Consider the following 13,677-nt stretch of genomic DNA (forward strand, 5'->3'; position numbering starts at 1 on the left):
CCATTGTTCTGACGTTTATCACCTCTGCAAACTAACCGAAGAACAGATTTCAGAAGGTTGATGATGGGACAAAAAAGAAGATAAAGTTTTACTCCTGATCCAGTATCAGTATCATCTTCACTACTGCCACCTGCTGTCCCACCGGGATCATTACCTTATGCCTTAAAATGCATCAAGTTATATAGAAATAAAAAAGTAGTAGACTTTTTGCTGCAGCTTCACAATATGAGGTTCAAAAACTTGAGAAGAATCCCTCAGCTGACGATGCTTAAGATCTACACCGCCATCATTTGAGGTCACTTCCTCATCAGCATGTGGTAATCAGCTGCAACAGGACTTCAGAAGTGGATCAGCATGTTCAGTCTTTTCACATAAGCATCACCAGCATTGAAGCTCCATGATAGAGAGGGTCCAGATCTTCTCCACAGTGGACCATCGAACATAAACGTTCCTAATTGTGTGAATGCTGAAGGCATTAGATCCAAATTTTCTCTTCTGACTTAAACTTTGTACCACATCTCCGCCTACAAAATTGATCCGATTTGAACCATTCAAACTTTAATCAATTCAGCTTGTTCCCGAAATGCGGGCTACGTTCTAGCTTTCTTTTATCTCCTCAACTCTTTCTTCTATTCTTTCTTTTGCTTTTCTTTTTTCCCCCCATTCAACTTCAATGGGAAAAAAACTCATCTTTCAACTCCTTCCACTCCAGGTACATTTAACTACTCACACTAAGAAACTTCATTCTACTTTTTTTTTTAAACACCGTTGTCTACTTACTACTACCATTACTTCTACTTTTAATACTAATTCTACTTCTACTTTTATTACTACTTCTACTAATTCTACTTCTACTTCTACTACTAATTCGACTACTACTTCTTCTACTACTAATTATTCTACTAATTCTACTGATAACTCTGCCACTTATTCTACTGCCACTACTACAAATTATATATTTTTCTTTTTCTTCCTTTTCTTCTTCTCAACCTTTTTCACTTTATTTCAACGGTTTTAACTCAGTCTTTTCCTTTATGCCATCATTTCAACTGTTTTCAAGCATTTCAATTTATAGATTCAGCATTCACACTGAATTTTCTTCTTGAAATAAACATTTTTTAGTTCTGTTTATATTCCAGTGTGATGATCTTTGTACAAGACATATGCTCGTCACCGTCATACATACAGTATATAAACAGTTTTGTCAACACTTTGAGGTTCTGCTCTAAAGAATAAAAGATTGACTGGAATATTTCTTGCAGCTAAATGTTCTGTTATTCTCAAATCATAATTGTGATTGGATGAAAGAGGTGCTGATGTGTACTGGTGTCACCAGCAGAGGTCACATGAAAGTATTTTCACTTCATTAATTCCTGGCCAATACCACAAACATTGACTCATTTAAAAATTAAACTTGAGTTTGTAAAGATTTAAAATGAGTATTTTGAAACCTACTAAGTATTTGCAGAGACAAATACTTTCTATCAAGCGTATGTACAGTATATTTAGTATTGTTGCTTTGATGGTGTAATTTTGGACAATTGAGAGATTGTATGCAAAACAGAGGAAAGAAGAAGAGAACAGTGGTTTGAAAAACAGGAAATGTGTTTTGTCAGAAGCAAAACGAGAAGCAGAAGGTGGAAAAATGACGATGATGAAGGTAAGAATTATAAATGTTAATATCTGTATTTGATTTTGTCTTCTTGTGAGCATCTTGTGACCTCGGGAAGTTTGTTGGTCCATGTTAAAATCCAAACAGAGCTGTTTATGAAAAATCTTTTTTGTTGCAATTGTCTTCTCTTGTGTTTGTGAAGAGGATGTGGACAAACGGCTTTTTACTGAGTCTCATTCTGTCAGGTGAGCTGAACTTTCTTGTATTTCCAAACATCGTATTGAACCACCCTGAGATTTCTGACACGATATCCTGATCTAACAGGAGCTTCAGCAAAATGTCTTGAAAGCATCAGTTTTTTCATCACCACTCCTCCGTCCATAGACGGGCTGACAGGATCCTGTTTGCTGATCCCCTGTAACTTCAGCATCACTAAAGAAAATGCACTGGCATCAACCGAGTCCATCAGTGGGATCTGGCTCATCAGCGAAACATCATCAGAAAACTTTGTCTACGACAGCAAAATTGCAAAAACAAAAAACAAATATCCAATGACTCTCATCGGCAACATGAGTGAAAACAATTGCTCAACTTTATTTTCAGACCTAAAGGTGGATTACACAAACAAATATTTCTTCAGGATCGAGACAGAGAAATACAAGTCGTACGCTTGTGAGCATGTTAACATAGCTGTCAGAGGTGAGAACACATTTGTTGGCAAAGACAGACAGAGTCACACTGACTACCCTATCAAATTCCAGATTCTCCTCCGAGACCGACTTTGAAAGTCAGAAATGAACTGAAGGAGAAGGAAACAGTCAATATCAGCTGCTCTGCTGCCACTCCCTGTCCACAGTCTCCTCCAACACTCACCTGGAATCTCCAGCAACCATCTGGGATCATCAGAGAGCAAAACGAAGATGGAACCTCTACCAGTAAAATCCAGGCGACCGTGACGCTGTCACACCAACACGACGGTCTCACCATCAACTGCTCGGCTTCTTATCCAGTGAAGGAAAGAACCATGAAGACCTCTGAGAACATGACCCTTAATGTGAAATGTGAGCAAAAAAGTGTCTCTTCTATGTTGATCACATGATCTTGATGTCACATTTACTTAAACACACATATTGACATACTTAATCATTGCTTGGTTTGAGTTGGAAACAGGAAGTAGAGGGATTTCTTTCCAAAAAACACACACCAGGTTCACTCAGACAAGCCTTCAGGAAGAACACTAACCATCCTGTCCTTGTTCTTAAACCAGCCGTAGTTCATTCCAGTCTTGTTTTTACGGTTGTGATCTTTGTTGTTGTTCCTGGGATGTTGAATAACTTAGAATGGAGCATAAAGATGCAACCTAAACAGTTACTGCTTCAGAGAGAAATCGTACTGACATGTATGTTCTGTATTACTCTCCTTGTACAAGTAAAGTTATTGTTACTTTGAGCCATCTCTGATTTATGTTCTTTGAGTTTCAGCTTTAAGTCAAATCTCTAAGCTGACACATTTCATCTCCCAGATACCCCCAAAAACACCACAGCCTGGGTCAGCCCGTCAGCGGTGGTGTCGGCTGGCACTTTTGTCAACTTCAGCTGCTCCAGTCGAGCCAATCCTCCTGTCAGCGGCTTCACCTGGTTCAGGATCAGCACAGACGGAGCCAGGAACGTCTCCGAGGGCGACTTGTACAACTTCAACGTGACGGAGGGAGGAGAGTACTACTGTGTGGCCAGGAACCAGCTGGGAAATGAAACGTCAGGGATGATCACACTCATCATTCCAGGTACACAAAATGATTGTGATCTTGTCGTGTTCTATCCACGTGTTGAAGCGGTCGGTGAATTTCTTTGTGGCGCAGTGACGGACTGATCACCTGTCCATGGTGTCTCCTGACTTTTACCCTTAGCAGCTGGGATGGACTCCAGCCCCTTAATAGTTGTTTTCTCCTACAGGACATGGAAGCCTTTCTTTTCTCTGGTGGATACTTCTCGTTGGAGTTGTTGGACTGCTTATATGCCTGCTTGTGTACTTTTGGTAAGTTTGAACATTTCTAAATACATCATTGACCAGAATGTTGTTGTATCTGCAGAGCAGGACAGGTATTTGTTTTCGTCATCATTCTAGAAATATTTGAATCTCATGCACAAGCACATCTTTAAACTATTTTTTCATGGTTTATAAGTTGTCTCCATCATATTATACCTGGATCATAAAAATTGTGGGTATTTCTTTAGATTATAGTCCTAATGATGTTTTTTGTTCTACGTCCTCCATTTTTTGGGATTAATACAAAAAGATAATTTAATAAACAGTTCACATTTTAAACTCGATTGGTGTCAGTTTAATGTGAATAAACAACTATAGTATTTTTTTATTTATTTTTTACAGTATTCAAAATAATCACAATTCTTTCTCTAAACTTTTCATTCTGTTTGAACGTTTCCTTGAATGCAAAATGTTGTTTTGTTCTGTAAGTTTTCGAGGTGAAAACAATGGTCTCACCCTGAAGTGGACATTGATTGGTCTGGTGAATAAATCATCAATTTTTTTTTACTTACAGCACTTTATATAGAGCTAATGCATTTTTTTTAATTTTATTTTTATCTTATCTTATCTTGCTTAATTTGTTAGAGTGATTTAGACTCAAGAACACAGCAATATTGACCCCTGCTGGTGGAAACTAAACGCTACACTTTTCTATAATACAGCATCGTGTACGTATATGACTAGATCGGGTCAAGGTTTTCCAAAATAAAAAAATACTTTTTCTTCTATATCAATCTATTCATTTGATACAATTATATATTTTTTAATAAATAAATAAAATCGTTTTTTCTTAAAAGAAGTTAATTAAATGGATTAACAATACATTATAATTAAATCAACTTTTCAATCTTTTTAAATTCACGTTTCTATTTTTTTAAACTTTGAATCTACGCATCGTCCAAATTAAAACACAGATCATTTCGACATGTATCACAAAACACTCTTTTTTTGTGTTTTCTTTTGTGGACAGGTGGCTTAAATCAGCAGGGCGAGCAAAGGTAAGTTCATCATGTGACCGTCGAGTGACGTCACCTGTAGATTACGTCATCAGCGTTTGTGAAACACGTGTTGTTAACACCTCGAAATCATTCTTCCCACTCCTTGCAGAACCAGGCCAAAGATGAGCTTGCAAGTGGTGAAAGCAAGGTCGAGGAAGAGCTTCATTATGGGGAGGTGTTCTTCTCTAAGAGGACTGACGAGTCTGAGGATGCTTTCAGAGAAGAGCCTGAAACTTTGTACTCACAGGTCGCAGTGTCCAGAGCTGCTGGTCCCTCAGAGAGAGACTCCAACATCCCTGTGGACACTTAAGTCTGAAGACCTTGCATTTATACTTACTCTGAAATGTTCACTGGTAATTGGTAAATAAAACGATGAATGAAAAAAACCAAGGTGTAACAATATGATCTTTTCAAGCAATTCACACTCGAGGGTAAAATGAATAATTATAATAATTATTATTTCTGAACATATCCTGTGAATTTTAATTAGTTCGAAAAACAGTTGGGTAAGGTTTTTTTAAATTCCAATTTAAAGTACTTTTACAAAAATTAGATAAATCTCATTTGTATTTTTGAAAGACAGTTAATTTTAAATGTGCTGTTACGAAACAAAACCACTAGATATATGCTATAAACAAATGAAAGATAAACTAATAAATATGTATGTTTCCCTTTTGGCTTGTTTAAGTGCGATGTAGTTGTAATTCATAACTAAGAGTGACAAAATAATATAAATATTTAATTGTGGTTGCTTTTTCTGTCATTATTTATGTTATTTATCTGTTATTAATTTAAGTTTTGTCTTCATTGATTATTTAATACAATTATATCTTAAAAAAATATGTTTTCTCATTAATAATGTAACTTTATACTGAATTGTAGAAGCAAAATATAAAGATGTGTGTGTATTTTGACAAAATCTGGATCAACTGTTACCAAGTATTTTATTTCACGAAGAGAAGAAAAAATCAACAAGCGAGGAAGACAATTCATTTCAGGTATTTTACACCTGAAGTATTAGAGGGTCGAGGAAGACGGAGGACACTTTACGTCACTGTTAGATGCATCGTTGGAAGCTGCCGAGTCGTAAACCCATGGTTTGGTTCATTTGATAAGAAAAACGTTGGAAAAAATCATCTAATTGTAGTTATACACAACAGTTTAGCCGTCACAAAATAAAAGCCTGATTTGTTTATTTTTCTAAATTCGTAAGCCTCATCTAAATCAACCACTTATTTTTTTAAATGTGTCTGACACTCCTGGGTCATAACCTTAAACATAGAACTGAGTTGAGACTAACATCAAATCAATTTCAGTGAGAGTTCATGATAGAAATGTGAGCTTCTGATAGACCTGGACAGCCAGAGGGAAGCAGTGTTAGTGTTTGTGTTTTGAACCTCCGTCACCCTGACTTTAGTTTCGTCATGTAAACCTGATTCCAAACCATCTTTTAGTTTATTTTTTATTTGATCCGTTTTGTGTTTTGATACGTTTTTAATATTTTGGCCTACATATTTTTAAAATGGGATCAAAACATTATAAATAGATTCCTTGAAGAAACCTTTGATTAGCTACTTCAATTTTGACTGGATTTAAATTGCTCAAAATAATAATAATGATAGTTTTCATCTGCTCTCAAAAATGTCAGATTTTGACATTATTATCATTTAAAATAAATCTTTATAGTTATTGTTAAGGTAATACACAAGTAAATAGGTTTTGTTTATATGTTCGTTACAGGAAAGATGCACAAATGAGGAAATGCAGTAGAAAAGAGGAGTTCAAGCACTAAAAAGGAGAAGTCGGCTACTTCCTCTGACAGAAAATATATTGTTGCGAATAATTTATTTGAACGTCTTGTCACAAATATGGGTAAGAATAGACTCTCGTCTTACCCATATTAGTGATCTATTTGGTTTTCACCTGAGAATTCTGTCTATCTGGGTAAATAAATGAAGAGCTCGTTCGTGTAGTTGTTCTGTGCAGCTTCCTGTTTTCTAAACATTCTGGAGATATAAGGAAATGAACCGCTGCATGTTCCTCCATCCACGAGTCTTGAACAAACATGTCGATATACATCTTGCTGCTCAGCATCCTCTCTCTTTCAGGTGAGCTAAAATTCATAACCTTTTCTCATCAAAGCTTTAATTCACAAATGTATCCATTAGGTTTAAGAACATATTTGGGAGAAATAGTTATTTTGACTGGAGACAAAAAAGGTTATTGTGTTAAATGAAATTAACTAGCTGTTGTTAGTTCTTTACATCTGTAATGGGGTTGTAGCTCATGTGTGACCCTTAATGATTCCAAGTGATTTTTTTTTTTTACCAGAGTTGTTACTGTTTGTTCCAGTTTAGAACAAAAGCAAATATCTTTCTGCCCTCCAAACATGACGCTTTGTGTCTCTGATCCAGCAGGAGCTTCTGTCAAATGTCCGGATGAAATAGCTCTCTCCGTTACTGCACCATGGGAAATGGAGGCTCTGAGTGGCTCGTGTTTGCAGATCCCCTGTCATTTCACCACGCAAGGAGAAACAGACACATCATTCAAGGGAGTCTGGATGATCAAGGACCCTAGATTCGATCCATTTCCAGAGAATGTGATTTATAACGAAAGTAAGCCAGAAAGCCCATATCCCATGAAATTCAATGGAAAACTGAGTGAGAGAAACTGCAGCACTTTGTTTTCAAATCTGACGTCGAACTACACAGACAAATATTTCTTTAGAGTTGAAAAGACAAATTTCAAAGCAACCGCCATTTGTCAGCCTCTGTTCATCACAGTCAAAGGTAAGGCCCTTCCTCTGTCCTGTTCTGTTGCCGTCTCTTATTTTTTGTCGGCTACACTTCGCAGACTCTCTGAGGCCAGAAGTGAATGTTTCAGGGGAGACACTAGAGAACAGAGTGGTCAATATCAGCTGCTCTGCTGCCACTCCCTGTCCGCAGTCTCCTCCAACACTCACATGGAATCTCCAGCAACCATCTGGGATCATCAGAGAGCAAAACGAAGATGGAACCTCTACCAGTAAAATCCAGGCGACCGTGACGCTGTCACACCAACACGACGGTCTCACCATCAACTGCTCGGCTTCTTATCCAGTGAATGAAGGAACCATGAAGACCTCTGAGAACATGACCCTTAATGTGAAATGTGAGCAAAAAAGTGTCTCTTCTATGTTGATCACATGATCTTGATGTCACATTTACTTAAACACACATATTGACATATTTAATCATTGCTTGGTTTGAGTTGGAAACAGGAAGTAGAGGGATTTCTTTCCAAATAACACACACCAGGTTCACTCAGACAAGCCTTCAGGAAGAACACTAACCATCCTATCCTTGTTCTTAAACCAGCCGTAGTTCATTCCAGTCTTGTTTTTACGGTTGTGATCTTTGTTGTTGTTCCTGGGATGTTGAATAACTTAGGATGGAGCATAAAGATGCAACCTAAACAGTTACTGCTTCAGAGAGAAATCGTACTGACATGTATGTTCAGTATTACTCTCCTTGTACAAGTAAAGTTATTGTTACTTTGAGCCATCTCTGATTTATGTTCTTTGAGTTTCAGCTTTAAGTCAAATCTCTAAGCTGACACATTTCATCTCCCAGATACCCCCAAAAACACCACAGCCTGGGTCAGCCCGTCAGCGGTGGTGTCGGCTGGCACTTTTGTCAACTTGAGCTGCTCCAGTCGAGCCAATCCTCCTGTCAGCGGCTTCACCTGGTTCAGGATCAGCACAGACGGAGCCAGGAACGTCTCCGAGGGCGACTTGTACAACTTCAACGTGACGGAGGGAGGAGAGTACTACTGTGTGGCCAGGAACCAGCTGGGAAATGAAACGTCAGGGAAGATTCTCATCTCAACACTCATCATTACAGGTAAGGATTCCAAGATTCTCTTAACTTTAGATCTATGCAGATAGTGTCAATCATATCAAGCTGACAAATCAAACAGTTTCCTCAGAAAACTGACCAGAAACTGTTTCCTTCAACTGAGAAAAATCTCTAAACTTAGGAAAATGTTGTCACAACATGATCTGGAGCTTGTAATCCATGCGTTTGTTTCTTCTCGTCTGGACTATTGTAACAGTTTGTTTTCATGTCTTAACAAGAAGTATCTGTCTCGCCTGCAGTTGATTCAGAACTCTGCAGCGAGAATTCTGACCCGCTCTAGTAGGAGAACTCACATTTCTCCGATCCTTAAAACTCTTCACTGGCTTCCAGTTTCTTTCAGGATCAACTTTAAAATTCTGGTTCTTACTTTCGGCGCTATTCATGGTCAGGCTCCTCCTTACATCACTGATCTGATCCAGCCTTACACCCCAGCTCGGGCTCTGAGGTCTGTGGATCAGAATCTACTTATGGTTCCACGCACACGGCTCAGGACCTGAGGAGAGAAATCTTTTCAGGCTGTTGCTCCTAAGCTTTGGAACGATCTTCCTCTCTCTTTGCGCTTGATGGAGTCTACTGACTCCTTTAAGAAACATCTTAAGACGTTTCTATTTGTTCAGGCTTTTCCTTGAATTTCTCGAACTCCTGTGTTGTTCTCAGTATTATCTTGATCTTTAAAGTATGTACTTTTTTGAGTATTGTTTTGATTGTCTAAGCGCTTTGTGACCCTGGTCTCGAAAAGCGCTATATAAATAAATATTACTTACTTACTTACTTGGAGGAACATTAATATCTGCTAGTTAGACATATTATCTGTTTTGAGCGATCTGTCAAACGTGAGAAGCTGCAGTTAGTTCCTCTTGATGCATGTAACAGCTCAAATATGCTCACAGGATTTAAATGGTGTGGCTTGCACACCCCGAAAGTCCAGTTGTGTTAGGTAAATGTAAGTTTGAGCATTGATCTTTGACCTTTGGTGTGACCCCCTTGAGTGCAGCATAAACGACCCGCAGTAACCACATTATAAATTGAAAAGGATTAGATTTAGGCATATTCCAACAGTTATTGTGACGCTCATTAACCAACATTTTAATGGTCTGTCCAGAGGAGTTTTCAGATGTTGTACAGATGAATGCTACATGAAGAAAAATACACTTTAATTCTGATTCTGAAAATTCCCCCCCAAAAAAAACAACATTAGCCTGCAATGTTTTCTGGTTTAATTTGTTCTCAAAGTAGCGGAAAGTTAAGTTGTTTTTTCTAATGAAGGATTTCATAATTGGTTATTCATTCTTGGAGGAGTGGCTGGGATCCTCATTTTTGTCTCCATCGGAGTTTGTGTTTGGTAAGTTAAATATCTGAGAGCAGCTGAAATGATTTAAATACCTTTGTTGACTTTACTTTCATCTCTACCAGGCGAGTGGAACATAAACGTTCATCACCTCTTCAGGTGAGAAGTGTTCAGATTCTGCGTCTCACTAGTTCCTTAAAGAAGTGAAACTCAAGTTGACCAACTTTTCGGTTTGCAACACTCTGGATACTTGACAAATACAAAGTTTGTGGTTTTGTCTTTCAGAGTGTAAGAAGTGACCAGAAGACAACAGAGGAAGCAGAGGAAGTCCATTATGGAGAAATTGACTTCTCAAAACGGACAGTGAACCCAAAGTCAGAAGAAGGACAGGAGCAACAGCAAGACACCGTCTACTCACAAGTGAATGTGCGCAAGTCAGCAGATGACTAAACATAGTCTGTGGGGACGAGTCTAGAAGATCCTTCGATAGATAAATACGACCATCATTAAAACTCTCTTGAACCTTTGTTATTGTGTGAATGCTGGGAAGCAAATTCACAATCATAAATTCACGCATTGAGTTCCTGTTTCTCTTTATTATTCCTCTTACTTCTGACCTAAACTTTGTGCAACTTATTTAATCCGATTTGAACCGTCCAAACTTTTATCAATTCAGCTCGTACCCGTCTTTCAGGCTATGTTCTACCTCTCTTTTATCTCTTCCCCTCTTTCTTTTATTCCACTTTTTCTACCCTTTTTTCCCCCATTCATTTCAATGGGGAAACTCTTCAACTCATGTTTCCACTCCTTCCACTTCAATCTCTGATACTTTCCACTACTAATTCCACTACTACTGCCTTATACTTATACTTATACTTATACTTATAATTATATTTATACTAATAGTTTTACTTATACTTATACTTCTCTTGTACTTACACTCCTCCACTTTTTGACTCTTCCACTCTTTCACTCCTTCACTCTTCCACTCCTTCACTCTTCCACTCTTTCACTACTCAATAGTTAAACTTATAGTTATTCTTATAATTATAGTAAAACTTATACTTATACTTATACTTATAGTTAAACTTATAGTTATACTTATAATTATAGTAAAAATTATACTTATAGTTATAGTTAAACTTATAGTTAAACATATACTCATAGTTATAATTATAGTTAAACTTATAGTTATACTTATATTTATACTTATAATTATAGTAAAACTTATACTTATAGTTATACTTATAATTATAGTTAAACTTATACTTATAGTTATACTTATAGTTATAGTTATAATTATAGTTTAACTTATACTTATAGTTATACTTATACTTATAGTTATACTAATAATTATACTCTCCTTCACTCCTCCACTCCTCCAATACTCTACTCATTAAATCCTCTTCTCCTTTACTCCTCTACTCCTTCACTCCTCCAATACTCTACTCATTAAATCCTCTACTCCTTCACTCCTCTACTACTCTACTCCTTCACTCCTCTACTCCTTCACTCCTCCACTACTCTACTCCTTCACTACTCTACTTATTAAATACTCTACTCCTTCACTCCTCCACTTCTTCAATCCTCTACTCCTTCACTCGTAGTAGAACTACTACTAATACAAATACTAGAACTACTACGAGTACTACAAATACTAATACTACTAAGAATACTAGTACTACTACACGTACTAGTACTACTAGGAGTACTACAAATACTAGTACTACTACGAGTACCACGAATACAATTACTACTACGATTAATACTAGTACTACTATGAGTACTAGTACTGCGAGTACTAATACTACTATGAGTACTTATACACGTACTAGTACTACTACGAGTACTACGAATACTAGTACTACTTCGACGAGTACTACGAATACTATGAGTACTTGTAGTACGAGTATTAATAGTACTACGAGTACTAATACTACTACAAGTACTCGTAGTACTACAAGTACTATTACTAAGAGTAATTCATAATAATAATAATTTAATTTAAAGTGTGTTATCATAACAAAGTTATCTGAAGACACTTTACAGTTGAAGTAATACTATAGTGGAGAAAGTAAAAACAGATCAATAATAAAGTACAGTGTGGCTGGAGCAGGAAAAAGTTCCTTTTAGAAGAACCTGGAGCAGAAGTAAACAGTTGATGAATCAAAACAAGAGCGTCCAGGTTTACCTGTACTTGTTGAACAAAGACCAAGATGACACAATTGATCAGGTGAAAGCAATCGTGGATAAATGAACACATGACTTCCTCAACCAGACCCTGCGATGGATCACAGATTCACTGATGCACTGAGACAACAGTGTTTTTAGAACCTATGAAGAACTCAAAGACAACATCAACTACTTCTTCCACTACCAGTTCCACTTCTACTAATTCCCCTACTACTACTTCCGGTACTACCAGTTGTGTGAATGCTGCTCAGCATTCACACTGCATTTTCATCCGGGAATGCACTCTTTCCTAGTTTAAGATATACATATTATTTATATATTTCATTTATGCATACTAACAAATACAAGTACAAATACAAAAGACTACATACACAAAGTCACATAACAAATATAAATCCTTTACTAGATTTGTAAAACTAAATGATGTCGTTTCAACTCAAATAGGGACTAAAAGTTACTTACTAAGTTACTTAGTACTTCAATCAAACCGTTATCAGAACTTTAAAGCATCATGTAAGAAAATCTGTTGTTTCAACACCATTTCATCTTCTAGCAAGCTAAAAGTAATATAAGGAAATTCCTTAAAAAAAAGAATTTTATTTTCCAATGCTTACTCCCTTATTGGGGTCAGAAACTGATCCCAGCTGCCAAGGGTGAGAGCTGCGACCCTAAACAGGCCACACATAGACAAACAACCATTCATGTACACACTCACACCTACAAACAATTGTAAGTACTCGAACAAACCTTTTCTAGATTGGAGGAAACTGGAGTAAACCTGAAAGTGCACAGAGAAAACATAAATGAGCAGCTGTCTTTGTTCCCGGATCAGAGCAACATCCATGAGAAGTTTCTGTCTGGCTTCTGCAAACATCACTCTAGGGAGACAGCCTTACTGAAAGTGTCCAGTGACATCATGATGTCGGCTGATTCGGGTCAATACTTTGTTCTGGTTCTCTTGGATCTGTCGTCAGCCTTTGACACAGTTGATCACCAGATCCTGCTGAGAAGACTAAGGGATGAAGTGGGACTGTCTGGGTCTGTGTTAGAATGGTTCTCATCTTGCCTTTCTGGGCGCAGTTTTAGTGTATCTGCCAATCAAATGAGGTCTGAATCGGCAGATCTGTTGTGTGGAGTCCATCAAGGTTCTGTTCTGGGTCCTCTATTGTTTTTGCTGTACCTGATTCCCCTGTGTAAAATCTTACCACATTTTTGCTGATGACATCCAGCTCTACTGCTCTTTTGATCCAACTGAGCCCAGCTTAGTAAATTATTTGCTGGAAGTCAAACAATGGCTGAGTGAAAACACTTTGCAGCTAAATGTGGACAAAACTGAAACTTTGGTTATTGCTCCTGATGATAAGGTTCCAGCGTTGAGTCAGTACTTGGGTGACTTAGGGCAGTCTGTCAAACTGAGCCTGAGAAACCTGGGTGTTGTATTTGACAAAGACATGTCTCTTGTTCAACACTGCAGAAAACTGACCAGAATCTGTTTCCATCAACTGAGAAAAATCTCAAACTTAGGAAAATGTTGTCACATCTGGAGCTTGTAATCCATGCGTTTGTTTCTTCTTGTCTGGACTATTGTAACAGTTTGTTTTCATGTCTTAACAAGAAGGATCTGTCTCGCCTGCAGTTGATACA

The 13,677-nt window shown here is 37.4% G+C and overlaps 1 protein-coding gene across 1 annotated transcript; it reads left to right on the plus strand.

The window, feature by feature from the left end:
• Positions 1-1,624: 1,624 nt before the first annotated feature.
• LOC148082620 (uncharacterized) lies at positions 1,625-10,425 on the plus strand. Its single transcript, XM_087790224.1, has 14 exons — positions 1,625-1,660; positions 1,815-1,857; positions 1,937-2,311; positions 2,374-2,673; positions 3,135-3,395; positions 3,565-3,646; positions 4,629-4,656; positions 4,766-4,964; positions 7,071-7,445; positions 7,510-7,806; positions 8,268-8,537; positions 9,819-9,894; positions 9,966-9,999; positions 10,126-10,425. Exons 1-14 carry the CDS (start codon positions 1,646-1,648, stop codon positions 10,288-10,290), a joined length of 2,520 nt encoding a protein of 839 aa, XP_087646350.1. The 5' UTR covers positions 1,625-1,645; the 3' UTR covers positions 10,291-10,425.
• Positions 10,426-13,677: the final 3,252 nt, after the last annotated feature.

The sequence above is a fragment of the Callionymus lyra genome, chromosome 4 (assembly GCF_982586985.1).
Source record: "Callionymus lyra chromosome 4, fCalLyr1.hap1.1, whole genome shotgun sequence".
In the NCBI taxonomy this organism is placed as follows: domain Eukaryota; kingdom Metazoa; phylum Chordata; class Actinopteri; order Syngnathiformes; family Callionymidae; genus Callionymus; species Callionymus lyra.

Coding starts and splice junctions, on each gene's coding strand:
- LOC148082620 (XM_087790224.1), top strand. Junction 2,674..3,134: donor CATGACCCTTAATGTGAAAT/GTGAGCAAAAAA, acceptor TTCATCTCCCAG/ATACCCCCAAAAACACCACA. Junction 3,647..4,628: donor TGCCTGCTTGTGTACTTTTG/GTAAGTTTGAAC, acceptor TTTTGTGGACAG/GTGGCTTAAATCAGCAGGGC.